The sequence below is a fragment of the Dunckerocampus dactyliophorus genome, chromosome 7, assembly GCF_027744805.1.
Source record: "Dunckerocampus dactyliophorus isolate RoL2022-P2 chromosome 7, RoL_Ddac_1.1, whole genome shotgun sequence".
Taxonomy (NCBI): domain Eukaryota; kingdom Metazoa; phylum Chordata; class Actinopteri; order Syngnathiformes; family Syngnathidae; genus Dunckerocampus; species Dunckerocampus dactyliophorus.
Window position 1 is genome coordinate 14,355,542 of NC_072825.1, and position 22,744 is coordinate 14,378,285.

Consider the following 22,744-nt stretch of genomic DNA (forward strand, 5'->3'; position numbering starts at 1 on the left):
AAGAAATATAACAAAATGTATTATAGTGGCACCGGGGATTTGTACACTGAAGCAAATATTGCCAGCTCCCCAAACGTAGGCCAGTTGTGGTGGGCAGTGGAGATCTTACTACTGGAGAAGAAATGTGGTCTGATGCAAATGTTGGCCTGCACTCAGAGCCCTAAAGTCGACCCTGAGGCTGTTAGCTTGGTCCCACATTGCCATGTACACTACTGTGGATACACTCTTGATGCACTAAAGCTGCACTATAGCCACCTACCTTACTGCTTTCCGGTACACGTCCTCCAGGGCCCCACCACAACTCACCCAGTCTCTACAGCAATGCTAAGGCCACCACCATGCATGTGAAGAGGGACAAGGCTCCCCTACAAAGTGAGATATGTCACCATTAAAAATGGCTGATGTAAAGAATGTGTCTGGCCAGTTTGGAGGAAGAAAGTCAGCACAGGTGTCATAAAGAAACACGGTGTTACATCTCTGCTGATCATCCGGTGGGAATCGTTTTCACTGCTCATAACCCAGCAGTGGATAACACACTTCACCGCTGTCATTTATTACCATAGACAAAGTTTTTACTGACTTAAATCTTATATGTTCACAAATTCTGTTGTAGTTGTTGCACCTTTTCTGCCACTGCCTCCCGCCTTTGGAACATTTTGCCACGACACGTCACAACTGCGCCTACCATCTCCTCCTTAAAACTGCTCTAAAAATCCACCTCTACCAACTTGTTTTCTCCAGTTTACAGTTAATCCTACCCAACCTCTGCTCCTACCGCTGCTCTTTATCTCTCATCCAATATTGTATTTTTGTGTGCATTTTGTGCTCCGAACCTGCAGAGATCTTTACAAGGATCTTCTATTCTATGTATTTTTATGAAATTGTTAGTCGCAGGTGAAATGGAAATTCCATGGTTGTAATTGTTACGTTAGTGAGTTATAGTGATGATGAAATGAACCTTGGATCTTGGATAAGGTTTGGTCTTTTCTCGATTGATGATTTAATCCTGGATATTGGGCGGGGAAATGACCCAAAAACCTGACAGGTTTTATTGAGTGGCTCTGATATGAACTGTAATTGCATCCTGTAAAATGATTTGTAGTGGAAGTCATTATTGATGTGCTGTTTGCTAAAATATGCACACAATTTCTGCTACACAGATAATATTGACCAAGTACAGAAACTGTGGAAATCCAATAAAAATAGTTGCTTTGGTGTCGTGCTGCCGTCACGCATGTTAATTAGCATGGGAAGCACCTTGAACGCCTTCTGTTTTGTTTCGAGCACACACCAGCTGCAAAGTAAGAAGCTGGGCTAGTTATGCGACCAAATTCCACGTAAATTAATTATGTATTGATATCTAAAAATCATGTGGTGTCTAATCAGCACAGTTGTCATCACTGACATTTCTGTGAGTAACAGGTTTTATTTGCCACTATTATTTAAGAACTTTTGACGAGTATCTGTTATGGATCATGCGTTTTTGCCGAGTACAAGCATGAAACGAGTACAGCTCATCATTATCCGTAATCGTGATGAAGAAAAATCCTCATTAGGTAACTACTATTCATTCTTCACACTCTGTGATTGGCCAGTCACACAGATCATTCCAAAAAAATTCAATAATAAAGTCTTACAGATCACTCACACACATACACAGTACACATATAGCTGAATAATAAACAATAAACAATAAATAAAGCACCTTCTGATCAATTCATGTCAGTTTCAGACTTACAGTAAAGTACCGATTTAAGCCCCACCCATTTCCAGTCCGTCATTTCCTCGCCCATCCCTATTTTTAATGATGTGGCGGTGATTGAATACTGCAAGAAATGAATACATTTTGAGTGCACCTCAACTGTAAATTTTGACTCCCTTGCCAGGTTTTTATTCAGCAGGTTTGGAGAACGTGTGCTATATTTGTGATGATATATGCTGAGATGACTTTCTTCAAAATCATTTGGAAGTTCCTTCTTTAGTGGGTGAGTCTGTGCTTTGAGACCGACCCACTGAAGAACCGAGGGTGGGTCTTCTCCGCGGGAGCAGAGTGAAGGACTGGCTAACCTCTCGGACATGTCGGCGACGTTTAGCAGACCAAAAAGCCTCAAGGCTGTCGCTCACTGAGTCACACTGTGACTGCTGTGTGTTTGTGTTAGCGTCAGCTCGCAAGGCTTGATGCTGAACAGAACTCAGACCTGGGCCAACACAGACGAAGAAGGACCATGCAGAAGAACCACAGGTAAGATGATCCTGGCAACGTGCCATGCTATATGGATCTGGAGTTCAGAGAGTCTGTTTATTTTTTTTTTTAACATACTGCTGTTTTTGTTCCATCCTGTTGTAGCAGAGACATATGACAGACGAGAAATGATGAAGTTTGTTTCTCCCTTGTTTGAATAATGTCACGTTTTACTTAAATTAACTTTAGAAAGACATGTCTTTTTTTCATCATGGTTATTATATAAGATTGCCCCCTGATAAATTCAATTACACAAATTCCTTAGTCCACCTATTTATATTCTTCTTTTGAACACAAGCATCAAACTGTCCACATTCTAATTTACCACAGACTTTTAGGACTTTTCTATCTGCCCGGCTGTTATTCCCTTCCTCAGAGATGTCTCATATTAAAAGTCAACTGACGCTTTACCTCCTTGTTGCAAAGCATGTTACATAAGTAAGTGTACGCAGAGTTGAGCTATGTTAGCAAAACTGCGAAAATGTTTTTTTTTTTTGTATTATCCATGACAAGAAGTAGTTTTCCAAGTTTTAATTATAATAACCGATGCTTGGCTATTGTTTAAAGCTTGTGTGAGTTTTTTTTTTGTTGTTGTTCCACAAAGCAGGATGACAGCTAAGGAGCTATTTCTGTCAATGTCAGTGTTATTTTTTTAAAGCACATTTTTGACAACAATTGCTGCCCAAAGTGCTGTACAATGAAAACAGCCAAGCCGCCTCAACATAACCCACACTACTTGCTTGTTGTAATTCCATGAACAACTTATGGTCATGTATTAACTTGTGTTCACCTCGCTGCAAGCTTCGAGGCCAGCTCGTTGAAGCTGACTGTAGAAGCTAGCCCTTCCATAGTGACACGCGTTGCTGCCATCTTGTACTGGCGATGAGTGAAAACCAAAAATCCTGAATGCTGAATTGTGACTATGCGGGTATTCACTGTATTCCAGAATTTGGGTCCTGCTACCGTCAAGGCTTTTTTTTCTTCTTGGGAATCTCACAGTTCAGCCTGATGACTGTAGCTACATAAGTTCAGATAGCTAAGAAGGGTTAGGACAATTAAGACATGAAAAACAAATAATAAAGCTGGGATCCAAAAGACACGGGAAGCCAGTGCAGTGCGGTCAACGCTGTGGTGATGTGATCACACCGCTTCATACCGATCATCAAGCATGCAGTTGCATTCTGGACCAGCTGGAGTCGACGTAAGGAAGCCCGGTCCAGACCATAATGTAGAGAATTACAGTAGTCAATAGCAAAACTATGGTTTCTACCTTAGCTATGGTTGTCTCAAATGCAAGAAGCTCGATTTGACCACTGCAGTCACCTGTTTGTCAAATTTGAGACGAACCCAAGAACACTCAAAGACAGATACTGTATAGGTTTCTGACACGTTTCTGACATGTGTTAGCGTACATTGATAAAGTGCCCAGAACGCTGTCAAGACCATCAAAGAGAAAGGGATGACCAAATATTTCATGTCATTGAGAAAGAGCCTTTGCCTGAATTTCGAGGCATATACTGTAGATGTGTATATCGTCTGCAAAATCATGAAACAAAATTGATGTATAGCAAAGATTGACCGCAAAGATTCAGGGAGTCCCAAAAACACTGACATCATTTAATCCAGGTTCAGACAATTCTCGCTTAAATGAGCTCAAATTTTAACCAAATGTGTAAAAACTAACGTTTAATGTTTTAGAGACAATCATTGAAGCGCTGGAAAATGTTACAGGCATGCTTCAGTGTGTTTGTCAAGAGTTGGACTACTGAATTCATGTGTGCTAACCTTTGTGAAAATGGTTTTAATATGAATATATTGTTGGAATTTTAATAAATGCATTTTATTTTTCGACATGAAGCCGATTCAATTTTGCAAAGGGCATGTGGTTACTCAAATGATGTGTAATGAAACAGGATTGGACCTATGATTGAGCCTTGAGGCCTGCCTCTGTTGAGGGGCCCTGCTTGTTATGTCATTCTATTTTTAACTGAAACAGATGGAAATTGTGTTATTTCGGCTGTTTAAAAGAGGCACTTTTTTAAGTGTTATCGACAACTAGTGGCCTGACACACACACATTAGGATTTCAGACATTTTGTAGATCCATGTGAAAAGTACCTGAAGTCCTACTAGGGTGACCAAACACCAAACATCCCGTTTTTGTTAAGATTGGCGCACGCCAGAATTTGGATCCCAATGCCGAGAGGAAAACGATCAGTGTAAAAAATGATTTAATAACAAAGGGTGTCCTCCGTAAGAGGGAAAAATACAAAAAGTGACCAAAAAAATACAATAGAGTCCACGCGTAACGCAAAAACAACACAGGTAGCGCAAAAATACTGAATGCAAAAATCACTGCCAAGGAAAAAGGCTGGCAGGAAAAACAAATACTAATAATACAGAGCGCTGCTGGAAGAAGCCAGACAGGACAACGGACGCACGAGGCAAGAATACAAGGCTCTGCTGGAATGCCGAGCAGGAAAAGGATAACATTAGCATGAAACAAGAGCCAGAACAAAGAAAGTACGCTACACCATGAGGCCGGGCAGAGCAGAGAGCAAGTGGAGTCCAAGGTACGATCTAGCAACAAGGGAATGCTTCAGCCATGCTTAATAAGCCAGTGGTAATTGACGACAGGTGTGCTGATGACCCCGCCCCTGCCGGCCAGCGGTGCACCGCAACACAAGGCAGATAGGCGGCAGCGAAGCAATACCACAGGACATGAGAGCTTTTTCAGAACATGTCCTGTTTTTACATAGTGGGTGTGCTGTGTTCTTTTTTTTGTTTTAGAAAGTGATGAAAATTTGCTGATTTTCAATGCTTTTCATTGGGCCATTAAATTGAGTGGCATCGGGGCACTCTGCTGCGTGTGACACGATCCCTGAGAGGCTGTCGTGTGGGCAGCTTTTTGAATTAGTGTTGTCAAAGAGCTGCAAAAAGCAAAACAAATAAATAAATAAAAAGCAAACGAGTTGAAGTCTCCTAAAATTGGGAAATCACGCTGAATGACGGTTCAAATTCCCAATTTCTTACAACTTGAGGGGAAGTGAGCTGTTGTGATTGTTGTTAGCAACTGTTGCTAAGTAGCTGTTGCTTGCTGTTCAGTGGAGAGTAAACGCTTTATACCACTTATTCTCTGCTTCTGTCTCCTTCTGAATCCCATCTCCACTTTTGGCGGCCTTCGACTGGAGTAATATGTCGACCGACAACGATGACAACAGCAGTGTACCAGTGGAACGATGACACGTGTGCCTTCATCGAGATCTGCCAGCTATAACAAGGTAACATGTTGTAAATGGAGTAAATCTTCCAAATGTGCATCCCTTTGAAGGGATCTTTCACGTGAGTACAATGTTTTCACTTAATAATGCTCTATTGGTGTATTTACTATACATTTTAAGCTGCAACGTGTCGTGTTAACACATGTTGTTACCTCTTCCTGGAGTGTTTCCTTGGGTTTCCTGCCTCCCGCCCAAACAGTCTGTGTAATTTACTTCACCCCCGGCCCTCCTCCACTCGGTCACTCGGCCACACTCCCTCCGCTCGCTCCGCTCGCTGTATGCACACTCTATAAAGCTACACAGACTGCTTTTGTCTGATTACTTACACAAAATAAACACAGTTAGGACACTGACAAACTGTTACTGACAGCTTGCTCTTCTGACTCTTCAGCACGACCAAGTAACGTTGGAAAGGCGTCGGACTTCAACAGCAGTTTGGCCCATGTTCGCAAAACAGTCCCATGTGAAGTGCCGTTGACAGATGAGCATATTTGTCTCTTGCTGGCCGGGAATCAGCAACTCCAACCACTTCTGCCTGATGCTTGCCTCTTTAGGCACACCCGAATATTTCCTGGGAGCCATACGTGCTAACACGGTGAACAGAGCAGAGCGAAGCAGAGCGGGGGGAGGGCAGGCCTACAGCGTGTGCCTGGGTATGCCCATATAAGGAAGTCCGGGTTGCGTTGATGTCAGTGGACCTCGGTGTTCAAAAAACTTTGTAAAACACAGCGTGCAGAACCATCCAAAACTGCTCTCAGGTCTCACTTCCAAATGCACAAACCTCATTATCTGACGCGTTGGCTGCGTTTAGCACGAGCTAAAGTCACTGCTAGCTATGCCACAACGGTTAAGCTGCCCGACCTCTTTGCAACACAGCTCACGCCTGTGGTTTCGGCACATCAAAGCCCAGTTACAACTGCGTGGAATAACACAGGACATGACAAAGTATTTCCACATCGTGGCCGCGCTGGACCCCCACTTTCTCTCAGACCGCAGGAAGGGATGACGGACTATTTTAGCGGTTTTGAAACCGTGACTTTTTCATACAGTGGCATACCTTGAAACCGGTAACCGTATTGTGACCAAAAACCTTTTGACATGTTAGCATAAATACACTGAGATACTCAGGCTGTAGCTCGTGGAACACAAGGGCCTTGACTAGCATCAGCATGCCATGCCTGGAATAAATATTCCAGTTCTCGTTGACTCATTTAAACCAACACAGACCTTATCTTATACAGTATTATCAGACATTAAGACAGAATTCGCTTCTCACCCATGGAAATGATGATTCCAGTTTACACAATGCACATCCTGTGCACAACCATGGATGCACTATATGCATTAGCACACACACATACACATCATGTAAACGTATTTGCATCAGGAGGCTAATTACTGGGGCTCATGCGTTACTGATGCTATCTCTTATTTTTTTCCACTTCCATGTCTAATGGCTGTGACAGTAAATGAAGAATGCCTGGGGGGGCATTTTCATTGTGACACATTCGAGAACGCCGGCGAATATGCGACGTGCACGCGTGCATTTGTGTGTGCGCCCGTGCGCCTCTTTACGGCACTTCAAAGTGCTGTCACAAATCACAAACGCCCGCACTGCAAGCTTGATAAGATCTGTTCAAATTCTCCATCAAAGATCCGCCATTAGTTGTCATCTGTCACCGCCGTGGTGATGCGAGGGTGAAACAGTTATATGTCGAGATTCATATTGAAAGAAAGGCTGGTGGATGGATTATGATGGCACCAGGGTACCTCTTGGCATCTCACAATCAAGTCTTTATTGTTGGGGAAGGAGCTCACAGTTGACCACCATCCTGCTTTCTGCCTCAAAAAAGTACATGATTATTTCTTTAAGGCTCACATCTTTGCATGAGGAACGTCCAAATATGCCTCAGAAACATCTGTATGAATAACGCCTTCATTCAGCCCAGTTTACACGAAAGGTCTCAATTACAGTCTGTCTCTCAACATCCAGTTTGTGTCTTGTAAAAGGCCAAGCTCCGCCTATTGCCTCATGACAACAGTCCTAGCTCCTGGACGGTCCACACTGCTCAATTTGAAATTATATTTGGATGGCTATTATGTTGGATTACTATTATTTTGGAGTACAGTAATTCCTTGTTTATCGCGTTTAATTGGCTCCACAGCCGACTGTGAAGTTGAATTCCTTAGAATATTTTCGCAGTTACAGCATAGAAAACCAGTTTACAACCTTCAAAATATGTTTTTTTTTTTTAACATTATTAGCGCCCTCTAGGCATGAAATAACACCCCATAGTCATAATAATAAAAAATAAGACATGATATTGACTCGCACATGTTTGCATTGGGAGAGTTCTTGGTTGTTGTTTTTTTTTTTCCTTCCGGGACTTCTTGTGGTGGCTAATTACTGACACCTAGTGACCAGAGTAGAATACTACATATCAATGTGTTTTTCAATGTGTTTTCTGAATGCCTTAAATTTGTATTTTAGGTCAATCCATCATTTTTATGCTTGTAAATGCTTAATTCAGGTCAGAAATACTTGAAATTTGCTGACACATGCATATTTTTTGGCTAAGACTTAGCTATAGTCATCCAGAAACAAGCAATTATTTATTCATTCATATATTTTGAAAAAACGTGATAGAGTGAAGCGTGAACTGGCGACGGATGACTGTGCTGTCGCACACAAGCGACTTATTGTCTTGCAGGAGAGGGAGCGTGATACAGGCTGCCCACATGAAATATGTGAGTATATAACATGTCACGGCCTTGAAAACCTTAATTTTTGAAATCCTATTATTGTCAAAATATTGTCATGTTGCGTACGGTGACCTCTGCGGCTGGAGGAAGACCGGCTGCCCGCCTGTCCGGCAGCCATAAAAGTCTAAAATGCAGTAAGATTCTGCCCGAGCGATATTGAAAATGGCAAAGGAACGGCAGAGTAACATGAGAACAGCCAATCGCTATCCAAAGCCGGCCATCTGAAATTTTCATCTTGCACCGTCTGTCAGTGGCACGATACACCTGTAAACCAGTTGGAAATTGAAAAAAAAAGTCTAAAACACATACACCTTTGTTTTTCAGAAGGAATTGTTAAACAGCGCAGTGGGTCTCTGTATTGTTTCAAATGGATTTTTATTTTGGTGGTTCTAGGCTCGAATCGCAGCTCCGACCTTTCCTTTCTGTCCATCTTCGATGCTTCTCACCTTCCTTCTTCCTCTATGTTAAATATATCTTTCACTACTTACTTCGAGTGTTCCTTTATTCTCTCCCCATTCCTCTGCTCTGCCTTATCTATCTATAGTCCGGCAGATGCTGTCCCATTTGTACTCTCCCCCGTGACATTCCTATGGGGGATTGCTTAAGGATGCAGGAGGCTCAGCACTCATGGATCACACTGACACTTGGTCAGCATCAGCACATTATGAACTATAGGCGCCTGACACATCGCCATTGTTCCTCTATCTAAATATGAACAATACGGCCCATCCAACGCCGATACTGACAGCTTATTCGCGCTTATCACTCCCGTAAAGTTGCACAGCATGAACTCCGTCCTTTCTGTGCTGCTTCCCAATTTTAACCCAAACCAGCAACATCCCCCTTGAGGCTCATGTTCAGACCCTTGTTGGCCCCACCACAGGGCACGAGAAGAAGAAGATGGGACAGGACTGACTGGGGAAAAAAGCTCTCGTTACAGTTGCCCCAGTGTTTTCTTGGAGGCACATTGGAGCAGTTGTGTTTAGCCCCACACTTTTACTCCACACGTCTGTCCTGATGGTTTAGTGCTGGCTGGGTGTTCCTATAATTGCAGCGTTGTGGGGTCCAGACCCTTTTCCTCAGTCATTGCCGTCTCTGCCCTCAGCTGCTTGTCACGAGTTCACCATTCCTTGGTGTCAAAAATGTTCAACTTTTGTGCGACGTTGGAGCCATTATCTCAACTTTGATTTGACCTTTACAGTCAATACACACGGGCTTTCATCAGAGCAACGCTGCTCTTTGATTTGATTGCTTATGGAGAATAAAAATGTAGATGTGAGTTGCAGGTCAGTGATGGATGGTGAACTCTCGCATGATTGTCTAACTCACCTTCTGTCTCGCTGTGTATAGAACACATGACCTCCTCCTTGAATGCAGAAATGGATGCAGATGAGATCAGAAAGAATCTTTCAGTGGACAGGGACTTGCAAGAAGTGAGCACAAAAGAAAGGGTTTGGTTAATGGACTGTTTCTCCAGCCACGACAGTACCCTGCCACTGATCTGTACATCCATGTCGCCGTCACAATTTCACACCCTCTACCAGCTTCTAATGAGACTGCTGAGGCCCCTGTTGACAGCACACCTTCGACATAAAGAGCAGGAAGAGAGGGAAGACGAGGGCTGGATGAAGTAGTGGAGGAACGAAGTGAGCAGAGGAGGTGTGCTGTGGCTTTGTGTGAGGAGCAGAAATTAACAGGACCCCAGGGACGGTCAGATCACAGCCGCAATCCCTGAAGAGCACTTACCAAAGGGCCCCCTCCAAGCTTGTTACAGCACGGCGAAGGCCACTAGGGGACTCCTAGGGCTACACTTCACAAATGTGGGGCTCAGTTCACCATGCAAGCTGGTTAAAAGTCAGGTTGGACAGGGAAGGAAGAGCACCACAATTATGTCCTGCTTTGAAATAGGACAGAAGAAGCTCGGATATGTTTAAGATCAATTTGGGAATAAATCCTTGCAATGACGTGTTCTTCTTCTCTGAGAACATTACACTCCAAAGGCTAACTCCCATATAGGGATTTTTAGGGGGCCGAAATGTCAAGCAGATCACTAGGGATGAGGGAATTGGCCAATAATATGAGTCCAGCTCAATGACACTGACACCAACCATTGGCAGGCCCATAAATTTGGGAGTGCACTTTTCCAAAGGACAGAAGTAGCATCACATCTAACTCAATAGCAGTGACGAGAAAAACTCAATACAGCAAATGAGATCACGCTGAGAAAGGAGTACTCACTTCCTCACTTTAGATTAGGAGGGAAATGTAACCGATGCCGAGTCACATCGTTTTGTTTGGACTCATTTATTCACATTTCACACGCTGACGAGGGTCCAACTGCACTCAACGAAGACTATAAGAGTCTCTGGTGTGTTTATTAAAATATACCTTAGGCTAACAGCAGACGATGTACTTACTGTTACATCACACCTAAAATATGACTTGCATGCCATGTCTGGCCCTTGAGCCTTTCAACGTTTCCAAATTGTTATTTTTTAAACCTCTAGCGGGTAATAGGGTTTGCTCTGCAATTTTCTAATTACCACAAGTCTTTCACTTTCTAAATTATGGAAATGGATTCCAAAGCGAGACTGCATTCTCGGGATACACATCCCTTGTTTATCGTGGTTAATTGGTTCCAGACCCGACCGTGATAAGTGAATTTCCGCGAAGTAGGATTCCTTATTTTGAAATACAGGGTCAGGCAAAATGATCTGACACATTTGTAGGTTAAATAAAAGGCAAATAAAGTAAAGAAACAAAAAAGTGTTTTTATTTTCAAGAAGTACACATAATGCCATTTTTTTCATATAATGCCATTTTGCTTTGTTTCTTTATAACGCCATCGTTTTTCGTTTCTTTTTCAGTTGCTGCCATGAATTGGACTGGTGAGCATCGCGCTTTCATTGTGGAAATGTTTATCAAAACAAACGAATCTGTAACTACTAATCTGTACTGGATCTGCATTGAGTGTGTGGACGATAATGGATCCCATTCGACTGATTTCATTTTTAAAACATGATGAAACAGAATGGCATCATATGTACTTTTTGAAAATAAAAACACTTTCTTGTTTCTATACTTTATTTGCCTTTTATTTACCTACAAATGTGTCAGATCATTTTGCCTGACCCTGTATTTTCATAGTTAGGGTTTCTTGTGGAGGACCATAATTACCCTAATTTTCCCTCTTTTCGCCTTACTTTCCAGAAAATGTCCCTTATTTGCAAATGCAAATATGACAGGTATGATCAGAAATTATTCTAATATGCATAACTTAGGTATATGTAACTTACTCCTCCATTCGGCTGCATGAGTGGCTCAATTTTCATAATGTCGTAAAATGTTATTCCAAGATGCAAATAATAATAAAACCAAATCGAAACGTTTTATTTGACTTCATCTGCCGCACTGTTTATGTTGCTAAAATGAAAACACCAACAGAATCAAGCCCTATATAGCAGTGCTGACACGAAACAGATGGCTGCAGCAGCCGTGTAGAAAGGTGTTATCACAGGCTGACAGTGAAGATCTGCTATTTAAACCGGAGTGGCTGCGTGTTGGCGTAAGGTAGCGTACCACCTCTTCTCAGAATATACGGTAGGTGCGCGAGTTAAACCGTGTGATAAAACCAAGCATGTTTAATTCCAGGAGTTAGATTTAAATGTGGTATTTACAGGTTACTGTACATCACGATGCAAAAACAAACAAAAGTGGAACTTTACAGCAGTTTTGTTATGATTTGTATAAAGCAGCGTTTGCCAAACTTAGGGATGGATTTAAAACAAGCCTGTTACGGCAAACATTATATATTTATTCCAAACTTTTTCCAGCGAGGGGTGAAAAATCAAAGGATGCGGGGGCCATTTTAAACTTTTCTAAACCAACCCATGTAGATATGCTGAGACATGTTTTATATGTAAAGAAAAAAACAGCCTGCATCTCAGTTTTGTGTTATCTGTGATGAGCGTAAATTATGTATAAGCCGCACCCACTAAATTTAGAGGAAAAAACAGATTTGTACGTATATAAGCCACACTGGACTATAAGCCGCACATGTCCATGTCATAAAATGATATATTGTGGCACGCACGAGTGTGAAAACCAGGCATCTCTTTATTTGACAGGAGCCAATCATGAGCTATGAGCTTGTCGAGTTGTCAACCCATTGGAAATTGCAGGAGGTCCTAAAAAATATACAAACATGTACCAAAACAAGTTTAAAATGGGAAAAAAACTATTTTCAGGTTTTCCCATAATGCATTTGTCTGAGCAAAGCACTTCATCGGAGGCCAAGCGGCATAGAAAATGGATGGATGGATGGCGCTGCAATGCTGTCTCTGTCCACCAGAGGGAACCAGAGGAGCCCAGAGGGAAGCTGACATCATTGCAGTGCCCCAGCAGGTACCAATGAATGCGTTGCTCAGATGCAATGCATGATAGGAAAACTTTAAAAGATTGTTTTTTTCATGTTAACCTTGTGTTGGTACATGTTTGTATATTTTTCCGGTATACTTTTTGAGTGTTAAATTTCTGTGTGATGAGTTTAGTGTTCTTAGTAAGACGACACCGTGAGTCAGACTGTTGTTATGTTGTTATACTGCAAGCGGCACAGTGTTTAAATAATAGGTAGTAGTTCTGAAATGAAGGAGATATCACGAGATTCGAATTTAGCCCTAAATTAGCCGCACTACTGAATAAGCCGCAGGGTTCAAAGTTTGGGTATTAGGTATAAGATATTAATTTTTTCTCCTTACGTTTCGCTTTTTTGCTTGTTTTTCCATTTTTATTAATTTTTGCTGTTTTCATATATTTATTTTTACAAATATTTATTATTATTATTATTATTTATTATTATTTATTTTATATTATTTACTTTATTCCTGTATTTTTTTCTCTGTATGTCTTTATTGTCATAATATTTTGACTTTATTATTGTAATATTATAACTTTGACCCAACCCAAATTTCCTAAAATTGCAGCGTTATTCTTTGTTTTGTTTGTTTTTCATAATATTACAACTGTTTAAAAAAAAAATAATAAAAAAATTAATTTATTACATTTTTAGTTTTTAATAGTTCAATGTCTGGCAATATTTTCTCTTAATATTATGACTTTATTCTCATAAAATTACTACACTTTTGTCATATTTGCTGTTGTTTTTTTTTTTTTTAGTTTTCTTGTTTAATTGTATTTTTTTTTGTACTAAAGGCCAATAAAAAAAACAGCCATGGGCCGTAAATTAGCCCTCGGGCCGCACTTCGGACGCCCCTGGTCTTTATATTTCATGCAATTGATTGGTGACCAATCTAAGGTGCACTCCACCTTTGGCCCAAATTCAGCTGGGATAGGCTCCAGCTCCACATAACCCTGAAAAGGAGAAGAAGTAGAAAATGAATGAATGGCAACAGAGACATCTATCCCAAGTTGCCAAGAAAACAGAATGATGAGTGTGTGCAACTTAAAAATTGGGCTTTGTGGTATTTGTTAGCAACGAGTGCTCACAAATGTTATGTGATCCTGAAAAAAAAAATCTTTACAAGCAAGCAAGCAGGATTCTCCTGGATTTACCTCTCGATGTGAGACATACTTCGTGACTGTGAAGTGTAATACTCAGCGCTAAAGTTTAGCAACAGGTAAAGCTATTTCGTATTGGTTTCACAATAATTTCCACATGTGCGGCCTATAATATTACCAATAATAATAAATCAATCAAACAGTGAGCAAACCCGACCATAAAGGCTGCTAGGAATCATAGCTGGCCAGGTACTGGAATACGGACCTCATAATACCTGGTTTTGCCATTGAAAAATAGCGATCAGAACTGTACTGAGCAGAGCTGGTACTGAGCAGTGGAAAAGCCCCCACCAATGTGATGACTTAACCACACCCTTTAAAGTGTTATTGACCTTTGAAACACTGGACGTCAGTGTCGCGGTCCTAATAAAGCCTTTTAGTTGGTTTTGGTTCAGCATTATTTTGCAAGATAATCAAATCCCATTCTGGTCAGTGCTGCCGAATTTCAATGGCACATTGTTCGCCGCCCGCATAGGTTGTGTGATTCTTTTTTGGGGTTGGGGTAAGCTTCTCTACAAGGGAATGAAGGGAGGCGGATAGAGTGGGCTGTCAATTTGTGTCGGTCGCTGAGGTGTGTGTGGCAGTGAGTGTATGGCGTGCAGACCAAGGGGGGTGGGCGTTAGGCAGGGATTAACATGATCAAAGACACAAACGCAGAGCCACATAGTAAAAGTAAGAGAGAGCATGAAGCGCCACGCAGGGCCCATACAACAACAGCACCCCCTCGCTCCCTCTATCCAGTCCCACGACCATGGAGACGACGGACTACAAGTGAACCATCCCAAATTCTTACTGTATGTGGTGTTAGTTTGTGTACAACAAAGGTGATGTGCTGGCATGCGCAGTATCAGACAAGAAATTTAAATTTAATAGAATCGCACCTGGAGCCTGGAGGACACACATGCACACACACACACACACACACACACACACACAAAGCAGAGCGTATCATAGCTGGCATGCTAATACTGCCAAAGGGAAGCCAAAAACTAATAGCGGAGACATTAAGGAAATGATCCCCAGGCTGATATGTTTTCTATTGATGGCGACTAAACACAATTGCTATATTTATCATACTCAGAGAAACAGAGCGAAAGAGAAATCCCACCGCCACCACCCCACCCTCACTGCCGCCCCCCTCACTTGTCCCCAGGAGAGTGATGAGAGTTGCCTGCAGGAGGGAGAGCAACTTAGTGTTTCTTTGTGTGTTCACAAGTGTGTGCGTGCGCGAGTGTGTGTGTGTGTGTCACCCATCATATTGTACTGCATTCTCTCAGTCCTGACCAGATGACGTTAAAAGCTATTTCTATTCTCAACACCAGTGGCAAAATGGGAAACCTGCACCAAACGGCACAAAAAATGCACGTATGTGCATCCCTTTTGTAGATCATTTTTAATCAATCAATTCTTAAAGTCGTTATGCCACAGCTTTAGGCACACCTGCACAATTCAGTGAAACCAAATACAAGAGCTGTTTGAAAATGACATACTTGACAACCAAAAATGAATGAATTTAAGAATATTTGTATTCGTACGCCTGTAAAGCAAGAAGGTGACTGGTATTGTTTTCATTGCTATTTTTGTTTGTTAGTTCGCAGGATTACACGCTAGCATTGTTGGGCAAATCTGGATCACACGTGTCAAAATCTGCATTTGAAAACAGGGCAAATTTTCCAGAAAGTAAAATACAAAATACAATAACAATAAAATAATAATTGAAAAAAATAATACATTCAAATGAAAATAAGAATTTCCTTGATCCCCGTGGTCCTCGGAGATTGCGGTCGCTCAAGTATGGATACTGTCACCGTTGACATCTGCAGTACAGGAGATTATTTAATTTATTAATTATTATGTATTTATTCAGGACAGTGCACATTAATGAAAATCTGATACGTCTGTACTGTAAATGAGCCACATTCTAGCATAGTTGCTAATTTCATCTGTATTTGTATTTGACCAACGTTAAAATACGGGCAATTTTGGGCCAAATGTGAGAACGACGCAAAACAAGGGCAAAATACAGGAGCTTCCCAAGGAAAACGGGAGGGTGGATGCTCATAGATAGAGGAAGTTATTTTTTTATTTTTGCTGTTTGAGTCACGGTGGGAAACTTGGCCCCCAGTCCCAGAATGCAAACACAAATACGGATTTTCATTTTTACTTTCACCAACAGTTGCGCCTTGGCGGAGGGCTGCCTACTTACAAACGTACACAAACGATACAGGACAGTTCATTCCAACAAAGCGGCCTCTTCCTTATTATCCATCCTTGAATGTAATCTAATACTTTTACTGAGCATCATTTCCAGCCTTGCCTGCACGTTGTCACCCTCATCTCTCTATCCACGACCCCCCCTCCTCCCACCCTCACTGCCCTTTTCCTGCTCTCCAATTAAACTTCTGCGGCAGGTTTCCATCAGCCGTCTGGTCATCTGCAGCAGAAAGCCTGTCAGGAAATTAACTCATCACTGGGTGACAGCTGCTAATTTCTCCCTCCTCCATGTCACACGAGTGGCCTGCTGCAGTTAATAACGAGACATCCTGCACTGATTAGGGAGATACACAAGCGGGGAGGATGGAGATGCATACCATGCGGTGGAGAATAATGTCTGAGCAGAGCAACAGACCGCCATCCGTATTTAGAACAGGAACATCAACATGCTGTTTGTGGAGGGCACAAACCGTCATTCACTCCTCACCTGATTGACAGTGAGGGACTCGGCCTGACCTCACCGAGGAGCAGGTCCGGCGATGCTCAGTGCAACAACATCCAATAAAGAATTGGATCAAAACGGCTTTTACAAAGATAATAATGCTCAGTTTTGATTGGCGTATTCACGTGTTTATTATTGTGGTTTTGCGTGCAAATATACACTCCACAAAAATGTAAAGCACTTTTGTTTTAGCTCCCAGATTTCAAAGATGTAAAACTTTTCTATGAACACAAAAAGCCTTTCTCTCTCTCATATATTGTTCACACATGTTTAAATCCGTCTATCACCAATGTGGCATATCAACATACTGATGAGACAGCGAGCTAAAATTTGGGTTATGACCTGCTAGAGACAGCTATTTGGAGGGCCTGTGTCACCCAAGTATGCGGGGACAAAGGTAGAAGTGAGCGAGCACATACACAGCGCTCAATGAGATGGCAGCAAAGGATCGCGAGGGAATTTATTAGCGTTATTATTATTTCTTTGTGATTTATTAGTGCCTGTGCTTGAACTGCTGTGTTTGTCAAAGAGTACAGAATAAAAGCTGCATTTTGCAAAACCCCTGGTGTCATACGTCCACACTGCTGAAGTCGACAGACCAGGAAAAGTGTGAAAGTGTTTCAAACACAAGGACGGTTTGTGTGTGTGTGTATGTCTCTGTGAAAGAGTGCTTGGAAGTGAAGTATAAGCTATGGCATGACTGCACTACAATGTACGGGCGCAGTCCTAGTTCTGTAAACTACTGACTGTTCTTGAGCACTTTAGTTTTTGTAAGCTGTAACACCGTGCTTTCATTTCACTAGTTGTGGGGTGTTTTTGCTAACCTTTATTTGTAATGTAGAATGATATTTGAGTGATGGACCTTTCACCTTACCAATGTCTACTTGTTGCACAGGGTGTTTGTTTTTGAGACACTAAAGTCCATTTTGTGTTGGGGTGTTTAAAAAAAACAAACAATGTCTTTAAGAAAAATAGTATAAAACAAGCATCTTATCAAGTCTCATGCTGACTGGTGCATTAAAAACGTAAAAATGACCTTTCAAAGGTAGACTTTTTAGAGATAAAAACATCTGCGATTAATTACGAGTTAACCATGGACAAAAATGCAATTAATCACAATTAACAATTTAATTGATTGACAGCCCTAATATGTATAGATGTAAAAAAAATCATTAATTAAACTTAATGAAAGAAGTAAATTGCATTAAATTAATTTTTTGGGCACTTTTACCCCGCTATCAATTACATACCTACTTTCATACATAACTTTCTATGCATCTTGAATGTGATATGGTTATGTTGTAAAGTAGGCGGCATATGGTTGGGCAGTCTGCAAATGTGCTGCATTTCAATGTTATTGTTCCACTCAGTGGGTGTTAACATTGGATCCCGCTTAGAGACGTGCATGGGTGCTCACACACAGAAACTGACCTCTGGTAAATGCACAGGCCTTTGCCGAAAAGGGAGGAAGAAAAAAAAAACAAAAAAACTATGCAATGAAAAAAGCAAAGTGGTGTGCAAACAGGAGACCAAGACAGGCTAAAAAGGCAGACAGGTGTTATGTGAAATTGCTGCTTCTCTCTGCGTGTTTGTGGGCTTCGCTGCTCTTCCACTTCTCTGTGGCCTCACCTCTCTCAACATCCATCTGCAATGCTCTCATTTCTCCTGCCCACTCGTCCACCACTTTCTCTCAGCCCACCTTCTCACTCGCTGTGTGTGTGTGTGTGTGTGTGTATGCATGTGTTAAAGGGATGATCTTTTGATGCCCTGGTAGTGTGTGAGTGCTTTCTCTCTCTACTTTTAGCCATTGTGCTTGCAGCCGTCATACTGCTCTCCCACTCACTCCATCAGAAACTGCAGGCCTGTGTAGCGGCCTAAATGAATATTGATTCTCCCTCCAGTGCCAAATACTGAGGGGTTTGTGGGGGGGTTGGAGAGAAACGATGAGTGTGTTATATGCAATGAAGGGAATAGGCCTGATGGGGGAAAGGAAGAGAGGATGGCGATTAGGGTGATGGTGATCATGGTGGTGATAATGATAATGGTGATGATAATGACTATGTTAGTGATCAGAAAGCATGATGGGAGCTATCAGTTAATGCACGTATGTGCATGGAGCTTTCTCATTGGCCGGCGCTGTGCTGTGAACATAAATGCAGTATTGATGCTGAAATGACACAACAATCACAGCAAACACCGCGATAAAGTGTCAGAACAACAATAAAAACCTATGGACGCAGTTGTTAAAAGTGGCTTCAATGTTTATTGTCCGAAATGAAAATAAATTTAGAACATGGCGAGCTCACAAATAACAGCTTGCATTATGTAGCATCAGTGATGCGTACACCAACTATATGATTTGCTTTCCGTGCCAAACAAGCCTATTCGTATGCTAATAACTAGAAATAATAAAAATAAGAAAAATAGAAAGCTTGAAGTAATGTTAAACAATACCATAACGGAGAAAACCCCCCCACAGGAAATCCACCCTAAAGCAGAATATGTATGACTTACCTTAATCGTGAGTAATTACAATTGTGATGATAATTGCATAAGCATTTTTTCCAGAAACGTTCCATGCATGAATGAAGCCTTCTCTTCGTAGTGTGGAGATCTTACGACTCACAACATTCTCCTTCCTTCCGTGTACACTAGCAACAGTATCTATAAAGAAGCATTACAGCCACACTAAAAAAACTCAATCATTATACGATGAAAACAAAGTCAATAAAGTCAATGGTTTGACTCATCGACACCATCATCAGTGTGGGTGCTTCAGTGTGATTGTTCGGTGTGATATTTACCCAATACCCAATTATTACAGGTGCTCCATTTCCATTTCTAGATAGTCGAGTTTTGGTGTATGTTGGATCTTACACTGAAATGAAACAAGTCACTCACACTGCACAAACAAAAACACCAAACACAAGAATTAAATCCGAAAATAAGTAAGAAAATAAAAGCCGAAGCACGAGCAACGTTTCCATGTCATTAATAAGACCGCTGCCCTGTTATTACTGTCACTGTCACAGGATCAGCAACCTGGCAGTTATGTGTATAATCGTGTTAAAGAATATTGTTATTTCCGACCGTCTTTGAAAGTGACGTGTCCTGGCTGTGTGTGTGGCTGCTTGCAGAGAGGACAGTTGAGTTTGCCTGATATTGTTTTGGCGTGGTTTGGCCAGCAGTAGCCTGTTTTGTTTTTGCAAGAAAGAGACTGTTGATCGACCACCTCCTGGTCATCCTTATAGGATCCAGTGCCATCTTGATCCTTAATGATGGTCGCGACTGTCCAGTGTTGGCAGTAGTGTGGCTGCACTTGAGCTGACCCGCACAATCTCGTGTTTACGGACCAAAATTACCTTTTTAATGAATTTATGGGAGTGCAGCATGCCATAAAGCGAGGACCACATGTATGTTGTAGGTCTCTAGCGAGACAGAGGCTGTGGATGCTGGTTTCAAAGTGTCACATTTGTGTGGGAATTTGGATATTCACTCAACGTTAAATTTTTTCATGACGTTCCCGCCTTATTAGACATCTAACTTGAAAAGACAAATGTTCCTCTTAGGGGCCGTCATCCTGCGGGTCCTCAGCCTGCTGGTTTTCCTGATGCTCTCCTGCAGCAGCCTCTTCGTACACGCCTTCCTCCACCTGTAAGGTGCAGTTGTCCAGCTCTGTAACAATATAGTGGGTGCCCTCGTTGTTGACGATCACCTGGGTCAGACCTTCCTTCATCATCCGAGAAGCTGCCAGTTTGAGCAGGTCCTGCATCTCTTCCTGACCCTTCTGGTTAATGACCTGCACCTCCTCCTCCTGTTTGACCACAGGCTGCCCTTCACTCTGCACGGACTCCTCCAACTCAGGGGTTGCAACCTTGTGAACGACAGATGCCTCTCCTTGCATTTTCTCCTGATGGCCCATTTTACTGACAGCGCTGAGAAGAGCATCCAGAGCTGTGGATGACTCAGACAAAATATGACTTTGTCCTGCAGCTTCAGAGGCTCCTGCTCCTCTAGCTACAGTCTGAAGCTGATTGCCGGCCTCGCCTGCTGCCAGCACTACATACTGGGTGCTCCCTCCGGCAAGCTGGGCCCCTGCGGACGCCACTTCCCTACCTGAGGCAATGACTTGTCCGTCTTCTGTGATGTGGAGCACCTCTGCCACCTGGCCGGCCATGGCCAAGGTCTGCAGGGTGGCAGCAGCAGACTCCTCCAGGGTCTGGTCGATGGCCACCTCTCCCTCACTGTAGCCTTGGATGATGATGACTTGCTGGACAGGTCCTTCTTCGCTGATCTTCTTGCCCACAGAGGCGGCCAAAGCCTCTGTCTCCACAAAAGAAGCCCCAAGGCCCTTAAGGCGGCACTCAAAAGATTTGGACACAATACCTGAGGAGCACAAGGAGGAGCACATCACGTTACATTTTAGCATTTATATTGATGTAAAATAATCAAAACAAAGCAAACACTGCTACACAAACTACAATCTTTTTGCAGCATTCAGAGAAGTTAGGGGGAAAAAGAGGGAGCTTTTCTATTTTTGTGTCACTTTTTACTTTACAGAAGAAAAAAAGGGACATAGTCTGGCAGAAAAGCATAGCGAGCCGTGGCTGGTGCTAATTGAGCCACGCTGCGTCCTCTTGGATCGCAGGTTGCCATGGTGTTACCAAGGTGATAGGAACAGTGTTAAAAATGCCATTGTTTGAGCAATGGCAGGCTCTGACTAGGCATGGGCCAATTACCATTTTTAAGGTAAACCGCGGTATGAAAAAGTTAACCACAAAAATGTTCCGGTATACCGTCCTTGTGGTATGAGAGAAAGTGGAGGTCAGAAATCCCGCAGGTTGTGCTCAGTATCACTCTGCAGGCTGTGTGATGGCTGAAGGAGGCTATTCCTCAAACATTCCCCATACTTTTACTACCGTAAAAATACAGCAGAAGGTCGCCAAACGTGCAAAACATGCTGACCGACATTGGTAGCAAGAGGAGGCTACACATTGAACATGATAGCGCATCTACGGGAGCACCACCTATTGCTATAAAAATTGCGGTTCGAATTTCATGGCTTCACTATCAGGTTTTTAAAAAAATATATTAATTAATAAATCATGCTGTTTCATGGTTGAATACGGCCTAGTAGTAAAAAAAAAAAAGCATGCCTATCTAGGCATATTTTACAAATTTTTCGCCTAAATGAATCATTTTGAAGTATAAAAATGGCTAAACAAACTCAAATACAAATATAAGGCATTATAAGAAGACAATAAAAAAGTTAAATATATATATTAACATTGTGCTATGCAGTATTCTACACTGGTCCCTAGGTGTCAGAAGGTGAAACATACAAGCACCAGACTTCATTGCCAGAACTACAGGCTTTTGTTGCAAGTATGAATTATCTCACAACAGGCATAATAATAGCAATAATAACAGGGGCTACTGTAATCTAGCTAAACTCAACTCTGAACTCCGACATCACTTCCTGTTCACACGTCCAGATGTTATGTCAATAAACATAGCAACTTCTGATCAATCCATGTCAATTTCAGATGTAAAACAATGTACCGATTTAAGCCGCACCTATTTCTGTTTAAACCACGCCCACTTCAGGTTTATGCCCCGCCCACTCTGAGTACAGCCATGGATACACATCATTTAGATGGGTGACCAGCCACAGATCGTGGTGTACTGAGTGTACTGGTGTACTCGCTCATCCCTACTCGTCAGCGAATAGAGTCATTAAACAAATTGGGAATTTGAAACAACTTTTCATGTCCTAAGGTTCTGTGTGCAGATTCATTTACTGCATGAATGTTAAAAACAAGGGATGAGCACCTCCCTTAAAACACACTCAGAAAATGAAACAAAACACAGGTTTAAGGGGAAATAAAAAAAACCTTTTATGTTTTTTTTACGGAAACTCTGGTAAAGTTGACATTTTGGAGGTTCAGGATTTAATGCTCAGACATCACAGAGATCTCCCAGTGCACAGAGGGACAAAATCATCCATCACTGATATTCTTATCTCTCCCAGACATTTCATGTCCAGCACCAGAGGTGACAATGTGATCAGAAAGTCAGATTTGTCTTTAAACGTACCTTTGCAGAACAATGAGTAGCATGTTTGCTGATGGCAATTGCATAATAGAGAGTGTACAACACCTTTTTT

The 22,744-nt window shown here is 42.0% G+C and overlaps 1 protein-coding gene across 4 annotated transcripts in view; it reads right to left on the reverse strand.

Moving 5' to 3' along the window:
• znf407 (zinc finger protein 407) overlaps window positions 1-22,744 on the reverse strand; it is a 191,083-nt gene that overhangs the window by 14,682 nt on the left and 153,657 nt on the right. Inside the window, exons 10-11 of one of the 4 annotated variants that reach the window (XR_008571946.1) lie at window positions 9,615-20,964; window positions 14-9,536 (exon numbers count right to left, since the gene is read on the reverse strand). The exons of 2 other annotated variants lie outside the window; for them this stretch is intronic. Coding sequence is in view for 1 of the 2 variants with exons in the window: in XM_054780917.1 (XP_054636892.1) it covers window positions 20,144-20,964 (821 nt within the window). In the remaining variant the exon portion in view is untranslated. Of the gene's footprint in view, window positions 1-13; window positions 20,965-22,744 lie in introns of those variants that run through there. One more of the 4 variants, XM_054780917.1, reaches the window with a different exon arrangement.